At 34.0% G+C, this 21,908-nt stretch overlaps 1 protein-coding gene across 3 annotated transcripts in view; it reads left to right on the top strand.

Annotated features, from left to right (window-relative positions):
* The window catches only part of LOC144840178 (homologous-pairing protein 2 homolog), an 84,135-nt gene extending 62,946 nt beyond the window's left edge, over window positions 1-21,189 (top strand). For 2 of the 3 annotated variants that reach the window (XM_078695909.1, XM_078695908.1), the window contains exons 6-8: window positions 8,811-8,939; window positions 10,592-10,651; window positions 19,946-21,189. In XM_078695909.1, the coding sequence (XP_078552035.1) occupies window positions 8,811-8,939; window positions 10,592-10,651; window positions 19,946-20,002 (246 nt within the window). In that variant the 3' untranslated portion in view covers window positions 20,003-21,189. The remainder of the gene's footprint in view (window positions 1-8,810; window positions 8,940-10,591; window positions 10,652-19,945) is intronic. The other variant, XM_078695910.1, reaches the window with a different exon arrangement.
* The last annotated feature ends 719 nt before the right edge of the window (window positions 21,190-21,908 follow it).

The raw sequence follows: 21,908 nt of genomic DNA, 5'->3' as shown, positions 1-21,908 counted from the left end.
GAGTCAACGCACGACCTTTTATCTCAGTTGATGACACAAATGTCATCACAATGTCACAACAATGAATATGATGACAGTAGCTCGGTGGTTAGCCTCACGAGTAACATTTACGATAGGCATCATCAGTACGAACGTGATGTGTCTGACCTGGAGGAGGGGGAAGTAACAGGTACACAACTATCCAAGAAGGATGAAAATCCTGAGCGGCCAGCCACTAATAGTAATAGTAAGGTCAAAGGCCCACTTCCTCCGGGTTTTGCAGCAAGATTTGCTGTTTCTAACGAATTGGCACCAGCAGTCAGCCAAGAGTTGGCTGACACGCTAACATACTTATTGCACTCGCATATGAGTGAGAGTGTAATGACCGAGCTGATCAAAAGCTATCCTATACCGGAAAATCTAGAGGCCCTAATGGTGCCAAAGGTCAATCCAACTATTTGGGATTCCATTACACCAAGGGCACGGTCTAACGATCTAAAATTTCAAAAGGTACAAAAACCTTTGATAAAGGGAATTACCGCCCTTGCTAAATTAGTTGATGGAAATGAGTCATCGGAGATAGCACAGGACACAATCGGCCTACTTGCCAATGCGAACTTCGAGTTACTTGCACTTCGTAAGGAGATGTTGAAACCGGAAATAAATGCCAAATATACTCATTTATGTAAACCCAGCATTAAGCCTACAGAGTATTTATTTGGTGACCTGAGTACTACAGTTAAAAAACTGGATGAGGAAAGGAAGGCTACGGCAGGCTTATTTAATTTTAAGTCGTACCAACCAAAGACCAGGTCCAACAACTACAGATACCAGCCATACAATAGAAATGGCAAACCTTTTTTAGGTCAAACCCGGCGACACAAATGGTCAACAAACAACTACAACCAGACCAAATTTTATCAGGGGAAAAAGGACCTAAAACAACAGCCGAAGAGGTATGAGTCGATTGATAATATAAGTATTTCTCCTAACAATAAGGTTAACAAACATAATAACCTTGACATAGTAGGAGGTCGACTCAGGTCATATATACATAGGTGGAAAAAATATACTTCGGATCCATACATCCTAAATGCGGTTTCAGGATATAAAATAGAGTTTGATAAAGCCATACCCTACCACCTAAAAGGAAAAATACCTCATCCATACAAACTCAGCAACATGGATATGGAGGCTATTGATGATCAAATAGTTAAATTGATATCAAAAGGGGTGGTCAAACCAGCCATGTATGAACATGACCAGTTTGTATCAAATATTTTTACAAGGCCAAAGAAAGATGGAGGGTTCAGAATGATATTAGACCTCTCTAAATTAAATGAATATGTGACATACAAACATTTCAAAATGGAAATGTTTGGAAATGCATTGACACTAATTTCACCAGGTGTATATATGACGTCAGTCGACCTCAAAGATGCATATTTTACTGTACCCATAGCAGAGTCGGACACTAAATATTTAAAATTTGTTTGGAAAGACAACCTGTATAAGTTTGTCGCATTGCCTAATGGGCTTAGCTCAGGGCCTAGACTTTTCACGAAATTATTGAAGCCCCCAATTGCGTTTTTGCGCAGCAGAGGGCATATTCTGTTGGTTTACATTGATGACATTTTGTGTATAAACCAGTCAGAAGACTTGGCCGGCGGTACCGCCAGGGAAACTAGTGAACTTCTAGCCTCATTGGGTTTTATCATTAATAGAGAAAAATCAGTAATGAATCCTACGCAGATCATAACCTTCTTGGGATTTGAAATAAATTCTATAAGTATGACGGTTTCCCTTCCATATCACAAGAAGGAGGAAATTAGAGTTCAAAGTAAACACATACTTACATTAAGTCATACTACCATTAGGAAAGTTGCGCAATTTTTAGGCAAAATTATAGCAACACTACCTGCTGTAGAGTATGGAAAGCTTCATTATAGGGCACTAGAGAAGGAGAAAATACTAGCTCTAAAAATAAATAAAGGCCATTACGATAGGCCTATTAGTATTTCCGTCAATGGACGGGACGATATTCTTTGGTGGCAAAATAATGTCAAAGACGCATATAAATTGATATATCATGGGTACCCCGACCTAACAATTGAGACAGACGCTAGTGGTCTAGGCTGGGGTGCCACTGATGGACATACCCACACAGGGGGAAGGTGGATAAACAAAGACCTAGACATTGCATATGCTACAGGGGCACTAAATATTAATTACTTAGAATTGCTGGCTGCTTTTTTCGGCCTTAAAGCATTGTCCCGTGAGAGAAAAGCTAAGCACATAAGGTTGAAGGTTGATAATACCACGGCAGTAGCTTACATAAACAACATGGGCGGCGCAAAATCAATTGCGTGCAATAAAATTTCAAAAGCCATCTGGTCTTGGTGCATTGAGAACAATTTTTGGATAAGTGCAGAATACATCCCAGGTAGAGATAATATAATAGCTGATGCAAAGTCTCGTCAGTTTAAAGATGAGACAGAATGGATGCTTAACAAAGAATTGTTTATAAAAATCACTAAAACATTCGGCGAACTGGATATAGACCTATTCGCTTCTAGGCACAATGCACAGCTTCCGAAATATATATCATGGAAACCGGACCCAGATTCAATTGGTATCGATGCATTTCTACAAAATTGGTCCTCTGCCAAGCTCTATGCTTTCCCGCCGTTCTGCCTTATAGGTAGATGTTTGCAAAAAATATTGACAGATAATGCCATAGTTATCATGGTGGTCCCAAACTGGCCAACACAGTATTGGTATCCTAAATTACTATCAATGATGGTTGGGGAACCACTGAGGTTTAAGAATACCAAACATGCCTTAACATTACATGGTTCAGATGATTGTCATCCCCTTTATAACAGACTTAACCTTTTTGCCTGCAGGCTATCAGGGCGGAACTCTACAACAAAGGAATAAGCAATACTGCAGCAGACGTCATTCTGCAATCCTGGAGACGGTCAACGTGGAAGCAATATAACTCACAGCTAACAAAATTTATAGACTTTTGTGAAATCAGAGGAATCACATGGCAACAGCTAAACACCGGTCACGTCCTCGATTTCTTGATAAAGCTGAAGGACGAGGGCTTAGGCTATAGTACTATCAGTATGGCGAAAAGCGCAATTGTAAACTTTCTCGAAATCTTAGATATAAACATGAAGGAGTCTATTGAACTGAAAAGATTTATGAAAGGGTTATTCAATTTTAACCCACCGACTCCAAAATATGCACAAATTTGGGATGTTCGCTTAGTTACAGACTATCTGAGGCGAACAATTAACGACGATACATTATCGCTTAAAGAATTTACCATAAAAGTAGCATTGTTATTAGCATTATTGTCCTCAAGTAGGCTTCAAACCTTATATAATTTCAAATTTTCAAATATGAATATCGAGAATGAAGCAATCACCTTTTACATTTGTACATTACTAAAAACTAGCAGACCAAACAATACAGGTCAACTGGTGGTTTTCCACAAAAGTGAAGACCCTGCCCTATGTCCGGTCAGAACAATTCTAAAGTACAGGGAAAAAACTAGTAATTTAAGGGAAAATAAGGACAGATTTTTTATATGTCATAAGAAACCGTATGCCGAGGCATCAAAAGACACAATTGCTCGATGGATAAGGACAGGTTTATCAGAAGCAGGAGTAGATACAACAAAATTTAAAGCCCATTCGGTCCGAGCGGCTGCATCTTCATCAGCAAAATTAAGGAATGTCCCGGTTGACTTAATAATGAAAACAGCTGGGTGGAGAAACGAACATACACTAAACAGATATTATAATAAGCCTATAAAATTTGTAGAAAATCCGTCATTTCAACAGGCACTGTTGAGAAAAGTTGATTCATCAACTCATTAATATTGGTTGTGTTTGTTGTTGGCTACTACAAATAGCCCCTGTTTGCATTTTGAACCAGTTTAATATTGTTGTTTAGTTTTCTAATTGATGGTTTTAAAACGTTGGACTATTGATTATAAGCAAAATAAATGCTTTATTATTAATACAACACGATAGTTGTCATATTTAAGTTGCCCGTTAGGCAAACATCCTTATGAATGAATGTAGACTTTTGGAAATAAAGTTGTTTTATTGAAACTAACATTTCCGTCAATTATTTGGTTTACAGTTCAAACATGTTTCCAGAGTTGGCTTTAAACATCTCAGTTTACAGCGAACGTATATGAAATAAAATAGGAAGATTAAACGAGACTTACCTGTAAGTTGAAGTTTGATCACTATTTTATGAATATGTGAGTGAGGTGTAAACTGCCCGCCTCAACCCACCCCAAGTAAAACAATTATTATTATAGAACAATGCAGGTTATCATATATATACTTATCGCTGCAAATTATTACTCTGGACATGTTTGATTTAAAGTATGAGGGTGCGCGTGCGCGTCGGGATCTCAGTTTACACCTCACTCACATATTCATAAAATAGTGATCAAACTTCAACTTACAGGTAAGTCTCGTTTAATCTTCCTATTAATTAATACTGTAGTTCCAAAAAAATATAAACATTGTAGTGATGTATCGTCACATGTACTGTACTATTTCAATCGACTATGACAGTTTCAAGTATTAAATCGCACCTTATAATGTAGGCTGGTATGTCGTTTATATGAATGTCGTGTATATTTTTTGTTAAAAGCAAACTTTGACTTTATTTCATATCTTGATAATATAAGGAATGAAAAAAAATATGTTGCCATTTTTTCTAAAGAAATTTAAAGGACCAAATTCAAGATGGCCGCCAATACTCAAATAACCCTATTTAAAACCAGAATATCACCAATAACACAAATTATGAATGTGGAACAAGTCCGTTTTGATGGTATTACACATTATACAATCTTAACTATGTATAGCGATAATCTGTCGGCCATCTTGGATTTCAAAATGGCCGCCACTAAAAAATAAATTTAAATAATTTTTGTTGTTTCAACACAATGTTCTAAAATAGTCACTTCTCATAGGATTGTCTAAATATAAGGCTGTCTAAAGTTGTCAATGTTCTCTATATAATAGATATATAATACCCCTACTATGACCCTTGAATTACCTAATCGTTCAAAGTTGGAGTTGCAAAAGTATGGAACAACTTACATTGATATCAAATATTCAGCAACAATTAATTCTAAATCTAAATTATAGATCTCATTTCTTTTCATAAAAGTGAAACTTGTATTTCAATGTTTGTATCTCAGACAGGACCACAATATAAAACAAGTGTATTTATACCTTACTGGCAATTATACCCGCCACAGGGCGGCTTTCTAAATTAGTTTAAAGCCTTCTCAGACCCCAGTGTCCCTATACCCGCCAACCTCCACCCCTCTTCAATAACATCCCACACTCTTTTTTAAAAACAAATTCTTCCCAGGACAAATGTCAATTCAACTTTAGGGTTAGGGGTATACATAGCTATGATAGGCCCATGTTTTAAGTACGTTGTAAACTGTGTAAATGAATAGGTGTCATATTGGCTGATATATATAATTTAGATACTGCGGCCCCCAGCCTTCTTTCTCCTATCACCATCCCAGCCACAAAAACAAACTCCTCCCATGGACAGTTCAAATGTAGTAACTTTTCCTAGTACAATTCCAATCACGTTATACTTCATTACGCCAGTATTTCCGCCCCTCTTCCTCCCTCCCAACACATCCCAGATACTGGGTGATTGTGTTTAAGACGTTTCCAGTACAAATTATGTTAGCCATCACTACCAACTCATAATCCCTCAGTGCCTGTTTTCAGATGTAGATTAAAACATTCCCAGTACAGTTTCGGTCTTGGTGACAGGCATACATCCCCACCCTTTCCAGGGCTAATTAAAATACTTTATAACAATTTCCTACCACACAGTTCTGGTCAATTTGATAGCTTACTACCCCTAGCCTAAGCAAAATTAAATTCCCGGTACAATTGCGGTCATTTTGATACCCCATATGCATGGTTACGTGCTGAAACAGAACTAACATCGAAAGTGAGGAAAAGTGGGCCATTTTGACCACATTTTGGCCCCTAATGCTTGGTTCCCACTAGAGACGCAACGCAAATCGACGTAACGCAACGTAAGGGATTTGACCAATCACAAGCGATGGATTTATTTGACGGTCGCTTGTCATTGGTCAACTGGTTTGCGTTGCGTCTACGTCCTTGCATTGCGTCCTAGTGGGAACCAAGCTTAACTTAGATCCTAGATGGCGGATGATGTTCAAATTAGAACTTTCCCGGTACAATTCTGGTCATTTTGATACCCAATATGTAAGGTTATGTGCAGTAACAAAAATTTGTATATCGAACAAACAAACAAATGTACAAACTCTCTAACTTATAATATACATTGTGAAATCCTGTATAAATATGGTGTTCAATAATAAATGCGTTATTGCCATGTAATTCAATGTCTGAAACTTCAAGGCCATGGTCACCAGTATGGTTGGTAAGTTTTCAACCTGTCAACTTTTGGCAGAAGCTTGAAGAAAGATACAGCTCATTCACAAGCTTCATGGGCAGCATTAACTCCCACTTCTCATCTTCTACAATCTCAACCGATTTCATTAGATGTACCTTAAAGTTGACCACCATTATACACTGGTTTGATGAGTGCACATGGTTGTGGTATAAAAACTCATGTACTAGGGAAATACAAGATAATGCCTGGTGATGACTCTTGCCCGAGATGAGTGGAGGTGGACAGAGATGACATCAAGAAGCAATTATTTCGACCTGGTGAATTATATGGCTTTTAAACATGTAGCATTGTGAAAATAGTGTTGCGGCCAGTGCTTTTGTTGTATTGTATCACCTATACAACAGTGACACAAATATCTTAAAAACTCTGCTTTCTCTCTACAACTTCTGACACTTTTCTCGAAAAAATTCAGACAGAGAAAATGATTCTAAGTGACGTATCATTTTGTTTGAAAAACGCTGATCATAAAGATATTAACTTGAATACAGAGAGATGTGGTTAAACTATCCCTATATATGTCAGAGACACAAGACAACGATATCTGCACACATGGAAAGTACACATGCTTTTATAAAATATTTCTTTGCTCATGACCACCTGAACTATGGCCGGTTACTTCAGCTGTATCACTTTCAACAGATTACTGATATTGGAGTTTATGAGACGACATGTATGTGTGACAAAGGGAATTGCTGGATTTACATCAATTGATCAAGGTCATTGAGCATGGTATCATTGGAATAATAATCAGAGCTGGCAAATCTAGTTGATGAGTTTGAAAGCCAACATTTAAAGAGAGATGATATCTTGATTAATGAAGAATGCTGCAAATCCCACAGAGGTGTTTGTTGGCCATGGCATGATGACATTGGACAGAAAATGTTTGAGGCATTGGTAAAAGTTTTGTAGAAGGCAAACTATATGGGATCCTAAGAAAAGGATGAATATTGGCAAAAAATATATATGACGGTGAATACAGGTGACAAACTTATCAAAGTAAAAGAGGACTCCAATAGAGATTCTTTGTCGTATCACATAGTCAGCTGGTACAGTACTGTATATAAGAACGTATGAGCATTTGAGGGTGAAATGAGGTATTGATTGCAGTACTTTTGTCAATTTGTTTCTGAACAAGCTTGTTGGGATCACAGATCAGTCTGTTGAAGTTTGATGGATACAATAATAAAACTTACTATATTGCATGCATAATATATGCATTCAAGACAGCGCACTGATAGAAATATTTCATTTGGCAGAGTTAATCACCATGTTGTTGTAGGCATATCATTTTGTGTCATTTCAATCTAATTTAATTTAACTTACACTCGTTTTAATAAGAAATTTAACCCTTTTTAAAAAAATGGCGGCCATTTTGAATTTCAAAATGGCCGCCATTTTTTAAAAAAGGGATTTGTGGGATTTGCAGCATTCACCATTTTGTGTTAATAACCGTGTTGTTGTCATAGGCCTATCATTTTATGTGATTTCAATCAACGTCATAACTTGCACATGTTTTAATAAGAAATTTAATCCATTTTTTTAAAATGGCGGCCATTTTGAAATTCAAAATGTCAAAATACTAATGAATATAGGTTTATAATAATTGTTATATAGCAGAGAACCCATATAGCATTAATTTTAACTTAAAATATTATTCATAATGGGTGTTACTTTGTCCAATATGGTACATTTATTGGATATTTTACGTATTGGCGGCCATCTTGGATTTGACACCCTTAAGCTTTTTTAAAAAAATGGCAACATATTTTTTTTATTACTTTACATCCTAAAGACACTAAATCAGCTGGAATTTTGCTTTTAACAAAAAAATGACACGAAATTACATAGTGGCCTACACTATTATAGTGGTATATTATTTGTAAAACATGAAAACAATTAATATTTCGTTACTAAATGGATAAAGAATATATTTAAAAATTGTTCCTTTTTGTATCCATCCTCTTCCCCATCCCTCAACCCTAATGTTACATACAAAACACAAATTAATTTTGAAAACAACAAACAATTCGTCGCATTTTGTGACAAGTTTCTCTTTCGAAAGTAATTCCCAGGATGCTAATTTTAGTTGAGTAAATAAATCACCGTGTCTATTTATTCGTTCCTAAAACGACATGTATTATTGTCTTGCGGTACATACATTTGAAATCGCCAGTTTTTTAATGCTGAAATTACTATGTATTCGAGAACCATCTGTGGGCACGACCTAGATGGGACGCGAGCGTACCATCTAGTTATTTATAATTTAGAATACAGAAACTTTGAAATGAGCTCCAAACATTTGTTTTTTTTTGTGACAGATAAAAAGTGGGTCAGAGAAATTAGAAAAATTAAAATCAGCAGGAAATCATGTGACAGAGAAGGAGAAAGAAGTGATTTATAAAACACATTCAGAGAATATGAAGCACTGGAGAAAAAGAAAGAGAATGGTAAATAACAAAAATTGCCAAGCTAAGTATAGGGATCTGTTGAAACTTATAAGTGTGTACAAAAAACCAAAACCAACCTTAAATTTAGCACATACAAGTGAATTACCAGCACACCTTGATAGATAGACAGCGTTTCATATGCATCCAACAGCTAGTAAAGCCTGTTTTCCAGTCGATGTTATTCAACGCTATCATTAACAATAATCAGCGATCTTCTGCATAAACAATTTTAATGATTTACAGGAAAAGGTACTTTTTTAACTAATACGACACAAAATGTCGGAAATTTACAGGAAAAGGTGTGATAATCGATACAAGTCACGACCATTGACAATAGCAAGAGTTGAATCTAGTTCAACTCTAGCGATATCGCAATGTTAAAACACAAGAACTGACCAATTTTCTTATCATATAATTAATGAAAAAAATCTTGCTGACTACAACTATTTTTGTTGCTTCAGGGTGTGGCTATAGCCTAGGCCTACATAAGGACAAATATGTTTATTTACGATGTTTGCCTAGAATTGGTAGGAGACTTCTCTCAAATTGTTTTGTTTTTAAGTTTCAATTCAATCTTTTGAGATTCGATAAAAGAAGTTATTTTTTTTGTTTCATTTTTTCACGTTACAACAACATCAAGGAAGGAGACAGAAGTTGACTAGTTGACGCAATACAGACATTATCAACTCTGTTCGTTTCTCGAACACGAGGCTAGTCGATAATTGAACATTTTTGGTGTCTATATCGCACTAAAATTGAGGTTTTATTGTTGGAAATGCTATTAGAAGTTTATATATATATATCATTTCATTAACACTTTAAATTGGCAGGTCTTGGTATTTAGGAGGACCCCAATTAGACAGGCTAGACTAACTAGCTAGGCCTGCATTGCTGAGTACTCAGTATTACACTATTATAGGCTAGGTAGGCCTCCTAGCTAGTTGTTGAGGCTACTGTACACTGTTAACTAGCTTTGTTTGACTTTTACGCTTACAGGGCGAGTATCATACCACTAGACCACAGAACCATATATGGTATTATCACAGATTTTCACCCACCAGATACATTCTCTCATACAACAGACACCCTCACAATCAGTGAAGGCGTAACTAGTCAGAATAAATTTCAACATTAATACGCAATGGTTTTAAAAAATAATATTGTGCATAGCACTGTGTAAATTAAAAATACGGAACTTTCGCCAATGAGCTATGCTCGACGCGATTATGAGATCATGTTCCGAATATGAGCACTGTTTCAATAATTTGACAGTATGATTTATATATAATTTACACATATATATATGTATAACATGATTTCATGTTGAAAAGTGAATGAAATGAAATTGCTATTAAGAAAGGTTGTAAAACAGAAATCGTTGAACTCGTAGTGCACAGTAAAAATCTGCACACTCATGGCAATTTTTTAAACTCTTAAAATATTGACCAAAAAAAAAATATTGGCTTTGGTTTTCAGCGCTCCTGCCTTAATCTATTGGCCACTTGTCTCAACTCAACTCATATGCCCAGCAATGAAGTATGTAGAAGGTTTAATCCAAATTCCCTCAGTTTCCAGTTAATAATGATGATTATAAATTACATTTACATTTATAACGTACTGTTTACATTTTCATTTTCTCTTTTTTATTCTAGACAACAGATATAATTGATGCCATTCTGGAGGGCTATCCAAAGAATAAGAAGACTTTACATGTAAGGATACTTTTATTTGTTAATTCCATTCAACTCAAGCTTACAATTAAAACATGATAACTTCTTAAACACCTACAAAATTTACTTGACTTCCAGCTATTTAAGTGGTATTTAATAGACTATTGATCCAGGTGTTTGATTGGAGTGTGTAGTATACTAGTAATTGTAATCCCGTGGCTGTACCAATCACTTTTAATTGTGATAACAATTTCTTTGAAGTATTTCACTTTAAATCAATACATATTTAAGGATTTAAATAAGTTGTATTCAGTTTAAAGTAATGAATTTAAATGTTAGCTCCACTTTTACAATTATGTTGTTTATTATGAAATTGAAACTCCATTTCCAACAGTGTTAAAGCAAAACAAGTGTCATGAAATAAACTAGCTAACAAAGGTACTGGAATTTGTTCATACAGTAATATTGTAACATACAAAAAAGTCTTGTTGAAAAGTAAATGGGGTTTGAATAATTGTGGCAAAGGTTTCTATTTTACAATAAAAAAGAGCTGGCCTATGTGTGTATACTGATGTGTATGTTATGCATATGGCCCATCAATTGTCATGCGTACTATACATATACACTACAGCTAACAGCTAGTATTTACCCTGACGTTCATCAAATTACTAATAGCATTACCTGCTTTTAGTATATTATTCCAATTATGTGGCTATAATGTCATGTCTTTTTAAAATTTATTGTGATGAACATAATTAATCATCTTTAAAAAAAAATTTACACCATTATCTATCAATTTATAAATGCAAATCACGAGTAATTAATGCGAACGTATTATTCTTTACACTTCCACGTCCTTTTTTTCCTATTTCTTTGTAACCAATCATTGTGTTTCTTTTTTTATCTATGTTATGTACTGTAATAAGTGTATTTTAGATGCCCATACCTGCTGTGCAATATGTCACAACACTGCTCTCACTATACTGTTTATCTCCTAATCCTTACAACCCCTACTACTGTTATAAATGCTTAAGCAATTTACTTCCTTTCAACCACATCGATGACGACGAAGAATTCCAACATGAAATAAGCCAACTTAATCACGATCAATTAATTAATTTCTCAAAATTAAAACACCTACATATTAACCCATTCAAACTAAATAGAACAATTAACAACACTGACGATTATAATGACTATTTAATCAACAACGATACCTGTGAATACTATACTTTAATGATACATTTAATACCAGATTTACCAATGATAACAAATTCAGTATAATACACATAAATTCCCGTAGCCTAACCAAAAATATTGATTCTATAACTGACTATCTTTACACTCTTAACCCTAAATTTTCAATAATAGGATTCAGTGAAACCTGGTTCAATATTTTAACAATGCTAATCCACCACTTACTATCATCCAAGGATATACAATGGCCCAATCTGACCGCACAGGAAAGAAAGGCGGATGAGTTGCCTTGTGCATTTCAAATGATCTAAAATTTAAGATCAGACATCTAACCAATCATGCGAATCACTTTTTATAGAACTCGATACATCTCCAAAAAACACTATTGTAGGAATCATTTATAGATCGCCCAACACCTCAATTCATACATTTAACTTGATCTTTTAAATTCTTTAACCCAAAGACCCACCAATGACTTCCTGAATACAATATACATTGCCTCTCTCTATCCTCTTATTGACAAACCTACAAGAATCACGACCAAATCATCCACCCTCATCGACAACATTTTCACTACCATAATAAAACACAACATCACACCAGGAGTTCTTTTCACCGACATAACTGACCAATTTCCTGTATTTCTTCTATTGAACACATCAAACGAAACCACAACCAATGCTAAAGAAAACTTCTACTCAAGAAAATTAATCCCAAATCAATTGCATCACTAGGAATTGATCTAATGACCACTGAATGGAATGAAATATACCAGCATAACTCAGCAATTGTGTCTTTTAATTTATTTAGTAACACATTTTCCATCTTATATAACAAAAACATACCTAGAAAAAGATTAAAAACGAAAAATAGCAAAACCATGAATAACAAAAGGAATTATTAAATCCATAAACACTCGAAACAAGTTGTACAAAAAATATTTAAAATTACCAATATCAAAGAACAAAAAATACATAGACTATAGAAACAAACTAACCAAACTTATAAAAATATCACGTAAACAACACTTCTCAAACAAATTTAACAGCTACAAAGACAACAAAAAAGCGTGGCAAACAATCAACAACGCACTTGGCAAAAACACAACTAAAAACATACCTACTTTCTTTAATAAAAATGACTAAAAAATCACCGACCCCGTAGACATTGCTACCAATTTTAACTGATACTTTGCAGAAATAGGCCCTACGTATGCCTCAAACATTCAATCATCTTCCGGGAGGCATTCTGATTTTCTAAAAGACCCTATTAAAAACTCCATTTTTTCGCTCCTACTTCTCAAAAAGAAATTATTGACATAACCTCAAAATTAAAAAACGGTAAACCGTTAACACATACGCCATCGGGTGAAGGCAAAAAAGCAGCTAGAAATCACTTTTCGTTCCGACCTCTTAAGAATAACAAATTTCAAGCTATTAATGTGTTCTTTATATAAAAAATGAAAAGTTTGACAAAAATACCTTGATTAAACGCCATCGCTATGCCGCAAAACCAAAAACATCTCGCCACTGTCATAGGCTGAAAGTCTGGACGTGAAAGTTGTTGATTGTACTCCGTCGAATTGTAGCACGTCAAATCGTGTCAGTTCAATTTAAATCGCGTCATATAAAATTAAATTGCGTCAACCTACTGTTCTTTTAATAAATAAAACGATTTTTAAACAGATGAAAGCTACTTAGTAGTTACATCAGATATTTAATTATAAATATATCGGCAGTATTTTATGATAAAATGAATAATATTTATATTAATAAATCATGTGAAATGTTTGAATAAAAATACAGTACAGTATACATAATATATTATATGAGTTGTTTTTGTTTGATATATTTACTTACATTGAATGTGGATTACAGTTTTAAAGAAGTAAATGCCAATAAATAGGTAATACTGTACTTTAGTTCTTGATAATAGATGTTAAATAAAAGAAAACACTATGAAACAATCTTGATATAGAATTTTTTAAACATTTGTTTAAAAATGTAATTTTTCCTGACAAATTTCTCTTTAATATAAAATACAAGTCATTTAATTATATCAATATTTAACCAATTTCAGTGTAGCTTGTACAAAACGAATTTTTCTTAGGGCCTAGTGAATGTGTTAAACTTACCAATGTTAACGTTGTTGCGCTGCGCCAGGGGGGAAGTGTATTTCTATTCACCGCAACAATCAATTCAAGTGAGACGAAATCCGAATATGAAATCTTGTAGTTTAGTCTTTATATTTTTGCAGATACCATCAACAATTTGGTACAAGCAACAACCTTATTAAATCTAACATCCGTTAATGTTTAATGTGGTTCCTAAACACTGCTTTCATGGTGGAAACAATATTTTATTGGAACCCTCAGAAAAAAATGTGTGTTCCATAATCGACGCCATGTTGTCTATAGACACTACATCAAATCGTAAATATTTGTCACACTAAAATTAGGATAAAACTATTTTAATCTATTTTTTGCTTATTATTAATTCATTTATATATTATTTTGATTATTTGCAGATATATATAATATCAGTAACTATTTTATTCAACTGAATAATACATTTTGAGAAGGTCATGGGTCGAAACCAGTAGAAAAAATTTAAATTATGAACGTTTGAATGTAATTTTCTTTTTATACCACACATTTGTTTGGTCAAACTTTGTGTTATCACTTTAAAAATATCAGTAAAATAATTATCATGAGGATCGAAACGGGATTGAACGATAGGATTTTCACCCGGTGGCCTAAATATCTTCAATCTCTGCTTGTCTTCCAGAAAATTCCCTTCAGCCTTAAAAACTTCTAAAATTATCCCAATTTATAAAAAAGGAAACCCTCACTCTTTTTCAAACTATCGTCAAAATCTCTCTACTATCGTGTTTTTCAAAAATAATCGAACGCCTTATATATATTAGACCTTTTTTTCTTATCACAATATTCTTCAAGACAACCAATATGGCTTCAGACCAAACTACTTCACTGATCTTGCAGTTCTTGATATCTTTAACAAAATCTCCTTTGCTCTCTCTGACCATCATCACACAATCGGCTTATTCCTGACCTTTCTAAAGCCTTTGACACAATTGATTATTCCATCTTACTAAGTAAACTTTATCACTATGGTATTCGTGGGACTCCCTTATACCCTCTACTCTCTGACTACCTCCAAAACCGAACCCAAATCACATCCTTTAATTCTCACTCCTCGTGTTGCCTTCCTTATGACTTGTGGCTTCCTCCAATACTTGGACCTCTCCTTTTCCTAATCTACATCATTGATATCCAACAAGCCTCAAATTCATTTTCTTATGTTCTTTTTGCCGACAATTCCAATATTTTCCTCTCTCATCCCGACCTTAATGAATTAATTTCAACTTTTAATTCCAAAATTCACCACGTCTCAAACTGGTTCAAAACTAACAAACTCTCATTGAATTTTGATGAAACTAACTTTATTCACTTCTCAAATTGTAACAAATCTCAATAAAACCACATCGAAATCTTCATAGATGTTTTAATTAAACAAGTTGATCATACTCAATTCCTTAGAGTGACAATTGACGACAAACTGAACTGGAAGCGTCACATTACTACAATCTCCAACACAATCTCTCGATCTATAGGTATAATAAACAAACTCAAATTCACTTTCCCACAAAACATCTTAGGGTCTGTTTCTGCTGAAAAAATCAAAATAATCGATTTTTTCCAGTCACCGCAAACCACAAAAATAATCGTGTTGCAATTGAAAATTGCTACGACTTTAATCGGTTATTCAGGTAATCGGTTTTTAAAATCATGTCATCATTCCCCCACAGCGCATTCAAGTTATGAAAGGCCGATGAGAGTTGGTTAGTTTACATCCTATCGCTGCCTAAAACTCTCACATGTAGGATTAAAAATTACTCTTACGTAAAGCTATATTATTGGTAAAATAAACATCTAGGCCTACTACCGTACCACATACAACAGAATAATGATGTTATATTAATAAAGACACGTCGGCGAGAAAAGTTCGTTTCGCCGTTCGTTGGTTCTACCTTCGGCCTGCTAGGCCTACTATATAGGCTATATATTTCTACCGAAACAGACAACAGGCCTAAAAAAGGACATGTAAAACATCGTTAGCCTGGACTGGTGGGATGTAACGGTGTACCTGTAACACAGAATCCTGGAGTCTCTTGGTATAATTCTTCCCCACAAAATAATAAAAATCAAATGTTTAACATTTGATTGTTATTCGGTCTACATGGCGATCGTTGTTTGGCTGATCGTCGTCGATATCGCGCAAATAAACAGCATGCTTTGTGACGATGTGAATGAGTTTGCCATACTCTAGAGGTCAAAGTGGGGTCAATAATCGCTATTTGTGTTGCAGCTCAAAACTGCTCCGCAGTAATCGGTTAAAACAAGAAATAATCGATTAAAACACGCAATGGATTGAGTGTTTTTAATCGGTTATTTTTAAACGGTTATTTTATTTTGCACCGTTTTATTGCAACATTCCTTGGGCTGTCACACATTCCAAACACCAAACTGTTTGTCGATGGACTATACCAGAAACAACAAGACTTGACAAACTCACTTCACTCATTCCAAACCCCTTTTCTACAAAGTAAAAACTCTTAACATCTTCGACATACGGCTTTGTTCATGCACAAATTTAGTAATCAGAAACTTCCTATCACATTTAACCGATTCTTACAAAAAACAACGAAGTTCACAATTATAACACCCGCAACTCTAACAAATATATCCCTATCAATAACCATTCCACAGCAAGAAACTCAATTAAATCCACTGGCCCCATTTGATGGAACTCTTTTCAGACCTCTCTAACTAACTGCTCTTTCGAATCCTTCAAGTTTAGCTACAAATCATCGTTGGTATCAAAGTATTCAATCAATCTCCTCTAAGAATTCAGTCATTCTCCTCTAACCCAGTTTTTTTATCTTTTGTCCAGCATCTTCGTCCCTTCTGTCCTCGTTTTTTCACGTGTTTTTGTCCTGTGTCTTGTTGTGCTTGTGTATGTAGCTTAATTTTTTAAATTTTTCTTTATTCTTGTTATTATATTTATTAATTTATTCTTATTTTATTTTTTATTTATTTATTTATTTATTGACTACTTTTGAAACATTTATTATATATACTTTTTGAATTATTTTTTTCTGGTGGAACTAGCCTTAAAGCCCTTTGGGCTTATTTATGTTTCTCCAGCAGTGAGTAAGTGCATTCTACTTAGAAATAAGAAAAAAAACTGTCATGTTATTTCACAATGATGTATCTTATGAAAATAAAATTGAAGTGAATACGACTAGTTCTAATATTAATATTAGGTATATGTAATATACATTATGTATGTTAGTGGAATTTTCTACCGCATTTTTGGCATGCAATTTAGGTTTTTCATAGCACCCTCTGGTTTCATAAAACAAGTTGGGATAATAATTTGTTTATAGTGTGATTTATCATGTTTAATATCTTGTTGTTTTGACGCACCTTTCATACATTGAGTGCCACTGATGTAAATTGTGACTGTATGTTATTATATTAATATTGGTTATCCGTACTTATAGCACTTGCTAGCCAACCCCCTTAATTTTCAAAAAAAAAAAAAAGATGCAGCCAACCACCGCGACCGTCGCTAGGCGTGTATTCGACGCACCTGACTCTTTTAATTAAGAATAAGAAGAGAAGAGTAGGCTAGCCTAGAGCTAGGGTTAACATATTATACTATAGTTGTGTAAATAGGCCTACATAGTGAAAGAGTTAAGAGTTTAATTACTATTTATGAATTTAAGAGTTTAAAAAGAAAACGCAATTTAAAATCTTCGGAAAATACCCACAACTGAGTTTATTTTCAAAACACACGCACTCCTAACTACCAGCGTCACGTTTGTCTAGCTCGCTCCTCGTGTGAATGCTGACGTCATCACTCTCCAAAAATTCCCCATTTTCAGTTAACGTTAATTACCACCCTGGTCCGTGTGTGTGCAAGCGTTAGCATGGTATAGTTACACCCCTGTACAGAGTAGAGTGTAATATCGTGAACTTTTTTCTCGCGTATGAAGGTTTTTTATATAATAATGGTATGCAGTATAAACGATAAAAATAAACTAGAAATATGGTATTCTTTTATTATTTCATAGGCATAGAATAAACATGAAATGTCTTGTATGTACACGGCCGAAAAAAAGTGTATGGCGTATTTGGCGTTTTATTGATTCGTGTTATATAGACACGGCGATTACTGCAATCATTGTATACTAAATTACATTGAGTTATTCACCCGGCTGTAGGGTATATATCTGAGGTTAATAGACCACCAAAACACAGTACACTAACACAAGTGTACAGAACAAGTTTTGTCGATTTTATGTGCGTAAATTTGGTTCTATTAGCAAAGACGTTCTTATTAATTTAGCGGATAGGCGTAAGTTATTTGATTTAATTTTTCTTTTTAAGGCTGTGAACTCAATTTTTCATGGTAATTTTGAAGTGTACTTTCCTATTTCTGTTCCACAATATCATATATAACAATATTGCGTTATCCTGCTTTATTTTCTATATCAAGAGGGAGGGTAAATATTACTAAAAATGGTTTTGTTAATCGTTTGCCTAAGTTATACCACTCACTATGTAAAATTGATGGATCTGTTGATATTTTTTTGATTCCCTTGCTTGTTTCCATCACAAGGTTTTGTCTAATGTCAGTAATATTTAAATGTTGTCTTGTTATCTGTTGATTTTTGCTTGTATATTATATGTTATATTTTACGACTTTCAGCCCTGTTAATGGTGACGTTTGGTCACTGTAGGGTGATGATGAAATAAAATTTATGAGTATAAAATAAGCTTTTTCCCCAAACTTTATTTCCAGAGAGACTATGGGGTAGTACTACTAGGGATGAAGATGCAATAAAGCAAACATTTTGAAAACATTGTCGAAAATGATCAATTTTTAGTCACGCGAATGATGTAAACAAGTTACGCCCTCTGTTGGCCGCTTGGCGAATGCACGAAATAAACAAGGTTTTCGAAGTAATAAATTCATTATAAAATTACGTTTTTTAGTAATTTATTATATATATTATATCAAAATTGTCAATATCAATAAAATATGGATTGTTAAACACCTTTAAAACTTGATAAATACCCAAAAAAATTGTGAGTGAGACGTTTCGGCCCACAAAGTGGGATGTTTCGGCCCAAAAGTGGGCCGAATCGTCCCACCAAAAGTGGGCCGAATAGTCCCGGGCCGAATCCTCTCAGGGCCGAATCGTCCATGAATCAAGGATTTAATTAAATTTACCTTATGTAACATTTGTTATTAAATGTGATGGAAACAGTTGCTCTAGCCTATTAAACAGTGTGCAAGCATCTATTTTTTCAAAAATTTCCTGAGACTCATAAAATTGACCTGTGCAAGAAACTTTGTTATATGATATTAGAGTCACGCAGCGCAAGTTACGCACGATTTTATGAAATTTATGGTTGCTCATAAATTCTTTAAAAAAAAATATTTTTCAGTGCAACTTTTGACATGATAAAAATGGCGTGCTACGCAAAAAATTATGCGAGTTATTTCTAATCAATTTTGCGTACACTTCAGGTCATTTTTAGCATTTACAAATCGTCTATTTGTTTGCGTTTTGCGCACACGCACTTGTGTGCACAGTTCGTACAAAGCGTAGAAAAAATGTTTTTTTGCAATTGATTTTTGTTTTTCATACGTTCTGTAGTAGATTTAATTCTTTCTTTCCACAAATTTTGAAATCTGGAAGTTGATGAGTATAAAATATAGGATTTCTTACTATATATCATACCAAACCAGAGGCCAGAGTTAATGAAGTCTGGCAATATGCCTGAATGAATGAATGAATGTATACGTATTAAGAATGATTGTGTTTGATTATTCCGAAGTTGGTGTTGCTTTTCTTCAAAATTTGCTTTCCTTTTTTTGAATTATCATTTGATGGGCAATAACGAGTATAGAAAGTATTTTTTGATGATAAACTAATCTTGAAAATGTATAGGCACTATTCAATATGTTTTATAACTTCTAAATACAGTTAATGCAATAAATTGTTTTAATTTGTAATAAATTGTTAATTTCTTTAATTATTCAGGAGGAGATTGGTATAGAAACAGATGAAGAATGCAATGTTCAGTTACCTCCACGATAATACAATATTCTGTAAGATACCCTGCCTACTGTACTACACTACAGATTCAGTTTGTGGCACTACTGTACATGTGATGTTGGTAAAGTAAATGTCATCTCTTTTAAAGATTTGGATTGGATTTTTGACATAATGGAATGTATAATGATTATAAAATGGCTATGATTGAGCTCTAGACCATGTTACCTGATTGTCGAAGTAAATAAATCACAACTGCAACCATGACTCAGGATCAAGAGTAACATCATCATGACATCACAGCCCCAAGTGATCTAAGAGATTTCGCTATTGGAGTAGTTTAATTATTGATTTAAAAGAGTAATGTTCTGAAATCTAATACTGTAGTCTACTTGGAAAAACTACATGAAATTGATTTTTTTCAAATTTAAAACAGTGCAGTAGGAACGAATTTTGACTAGTAACTCTGGTGAAAAAAGGTGTTGAAAATAAACAAATTAAAATATGTACAGAATATCAAAGGAAATGTATATTTAGGGCCTGTACAGACCTACGGAGTTATGCTTTTATATCGTACATGGCGTACAACTCCATAGGTCTGAACCAGGAAAAATGAGTTGAAGCCACCTCTTACGTTATTAAAGTACTGTATAACAATAAATATTTATACATGTGTGTACATTTAAATATATATGATACATTGTTAAAAGCAGGTACCATAAATTGATATAGTTTACATTGTATATACATAAGACGATTGATTTCGATGTTAAAATCCACATTTTCCTTCATTTACATTTTTAGAAATACAATTAATTAAAATATGTAAATGACAATAAAAAGATGATAAAAATTGATTAAAAACGTAGTTATGACAGTAGTCATTATTCTATTCTGTTCATGTTTGGGTAGAGAGGCTATAAACTCAGGGGAGGAATATAAAATACCCTCCCTTTTCACCAAGACAAAAATGGATGAGATGAATGCAAAAGTTTGAAAATAAGAAGTTTAGAATGGATAACATGGAATGATGTGTTTAATGAAAACCATACATTGAGCAAGTCCAAGATATTATTTTGGCTCTGTGTGTATGCGAGTACTTAATACCCGAAAGACATCTTACTATTATTATAATACAATTAGGCCTACTATATAAAACAAGCACTTTGTTATATCATTAATGTAACGAGATTTTCCTTTAAATCTCCCCATTTACATTGAGCTTTATAATAGTAGCATATATACTCATTTTCAATTAAATGCTTTCAGTAATAAAGAGATTCCAGATCTTTTTTTATATAGTTGTTTTCTCTTTTTTCAGGTTTTGTTTAAATATGCAACTTATAAGTCCAGGAGTATTAGACTTTGAGGTAGAAATAAATATGCTAAAAGCTGAATTTTTCAGGATAGGTCCCTAATGTTGTCTGAAACAACATACTAAAAGTCCCCAGGTTTCCCCGTTGTTCTTCAACCCGATTGGGCCATTTTTCAAAATGGCAGCCATCTTAACATTATTTACGATATGTTGACAACCAGTAGGTGTAAGTAAACAATTTTGGTGTCAAAATACTCAGAAGACCCATATTTATATTCACTGTAATGGAAAAGTTAAATTAAAGATGACTAGAAATGCATGTTTTGAACTTTGACCCTAAATTTGGATTATCTCAATATCTCATCAACGACTGGTCGTAGAGACTTCAAAGTTGTCCCAAATTATTCAGAATGCCCAACTTTCTATTCACTTTAATGAAAGAAAAATACCAAATTCCTTTAGAAACCTTCTATTTTGACCTTTAAACTATTGACCTAGACATATTTTAATTGTATAGACATCTTGGTGATCGATAGGAGTACACAAGCGAAATTGGTGTCAAAATACTCAGAAGACCCACATTTATATTCGCTTTAATGGAAAAGTTAAATTAAAATGATGACTAGAAATGCATGT

This window comes from Antedon bifida, chromosome 4, assembly GCF_963402885.1.
Source record: "Antedon bifida chromosome 4, ecAntBifi1.1, whole genome shotgun sequence".
Lineage (NCBI taxonomy): Eukaryota > Metazoa > Echinodermata > Crinoidea > Comatulida > Antedonidae > Antedon > Antedon bifida.
The sequence above is the reverse complement of the archived record's forward strand: the minus strand, read 5'-3'. Positions and strand labels throughout refer to the sequence as shown.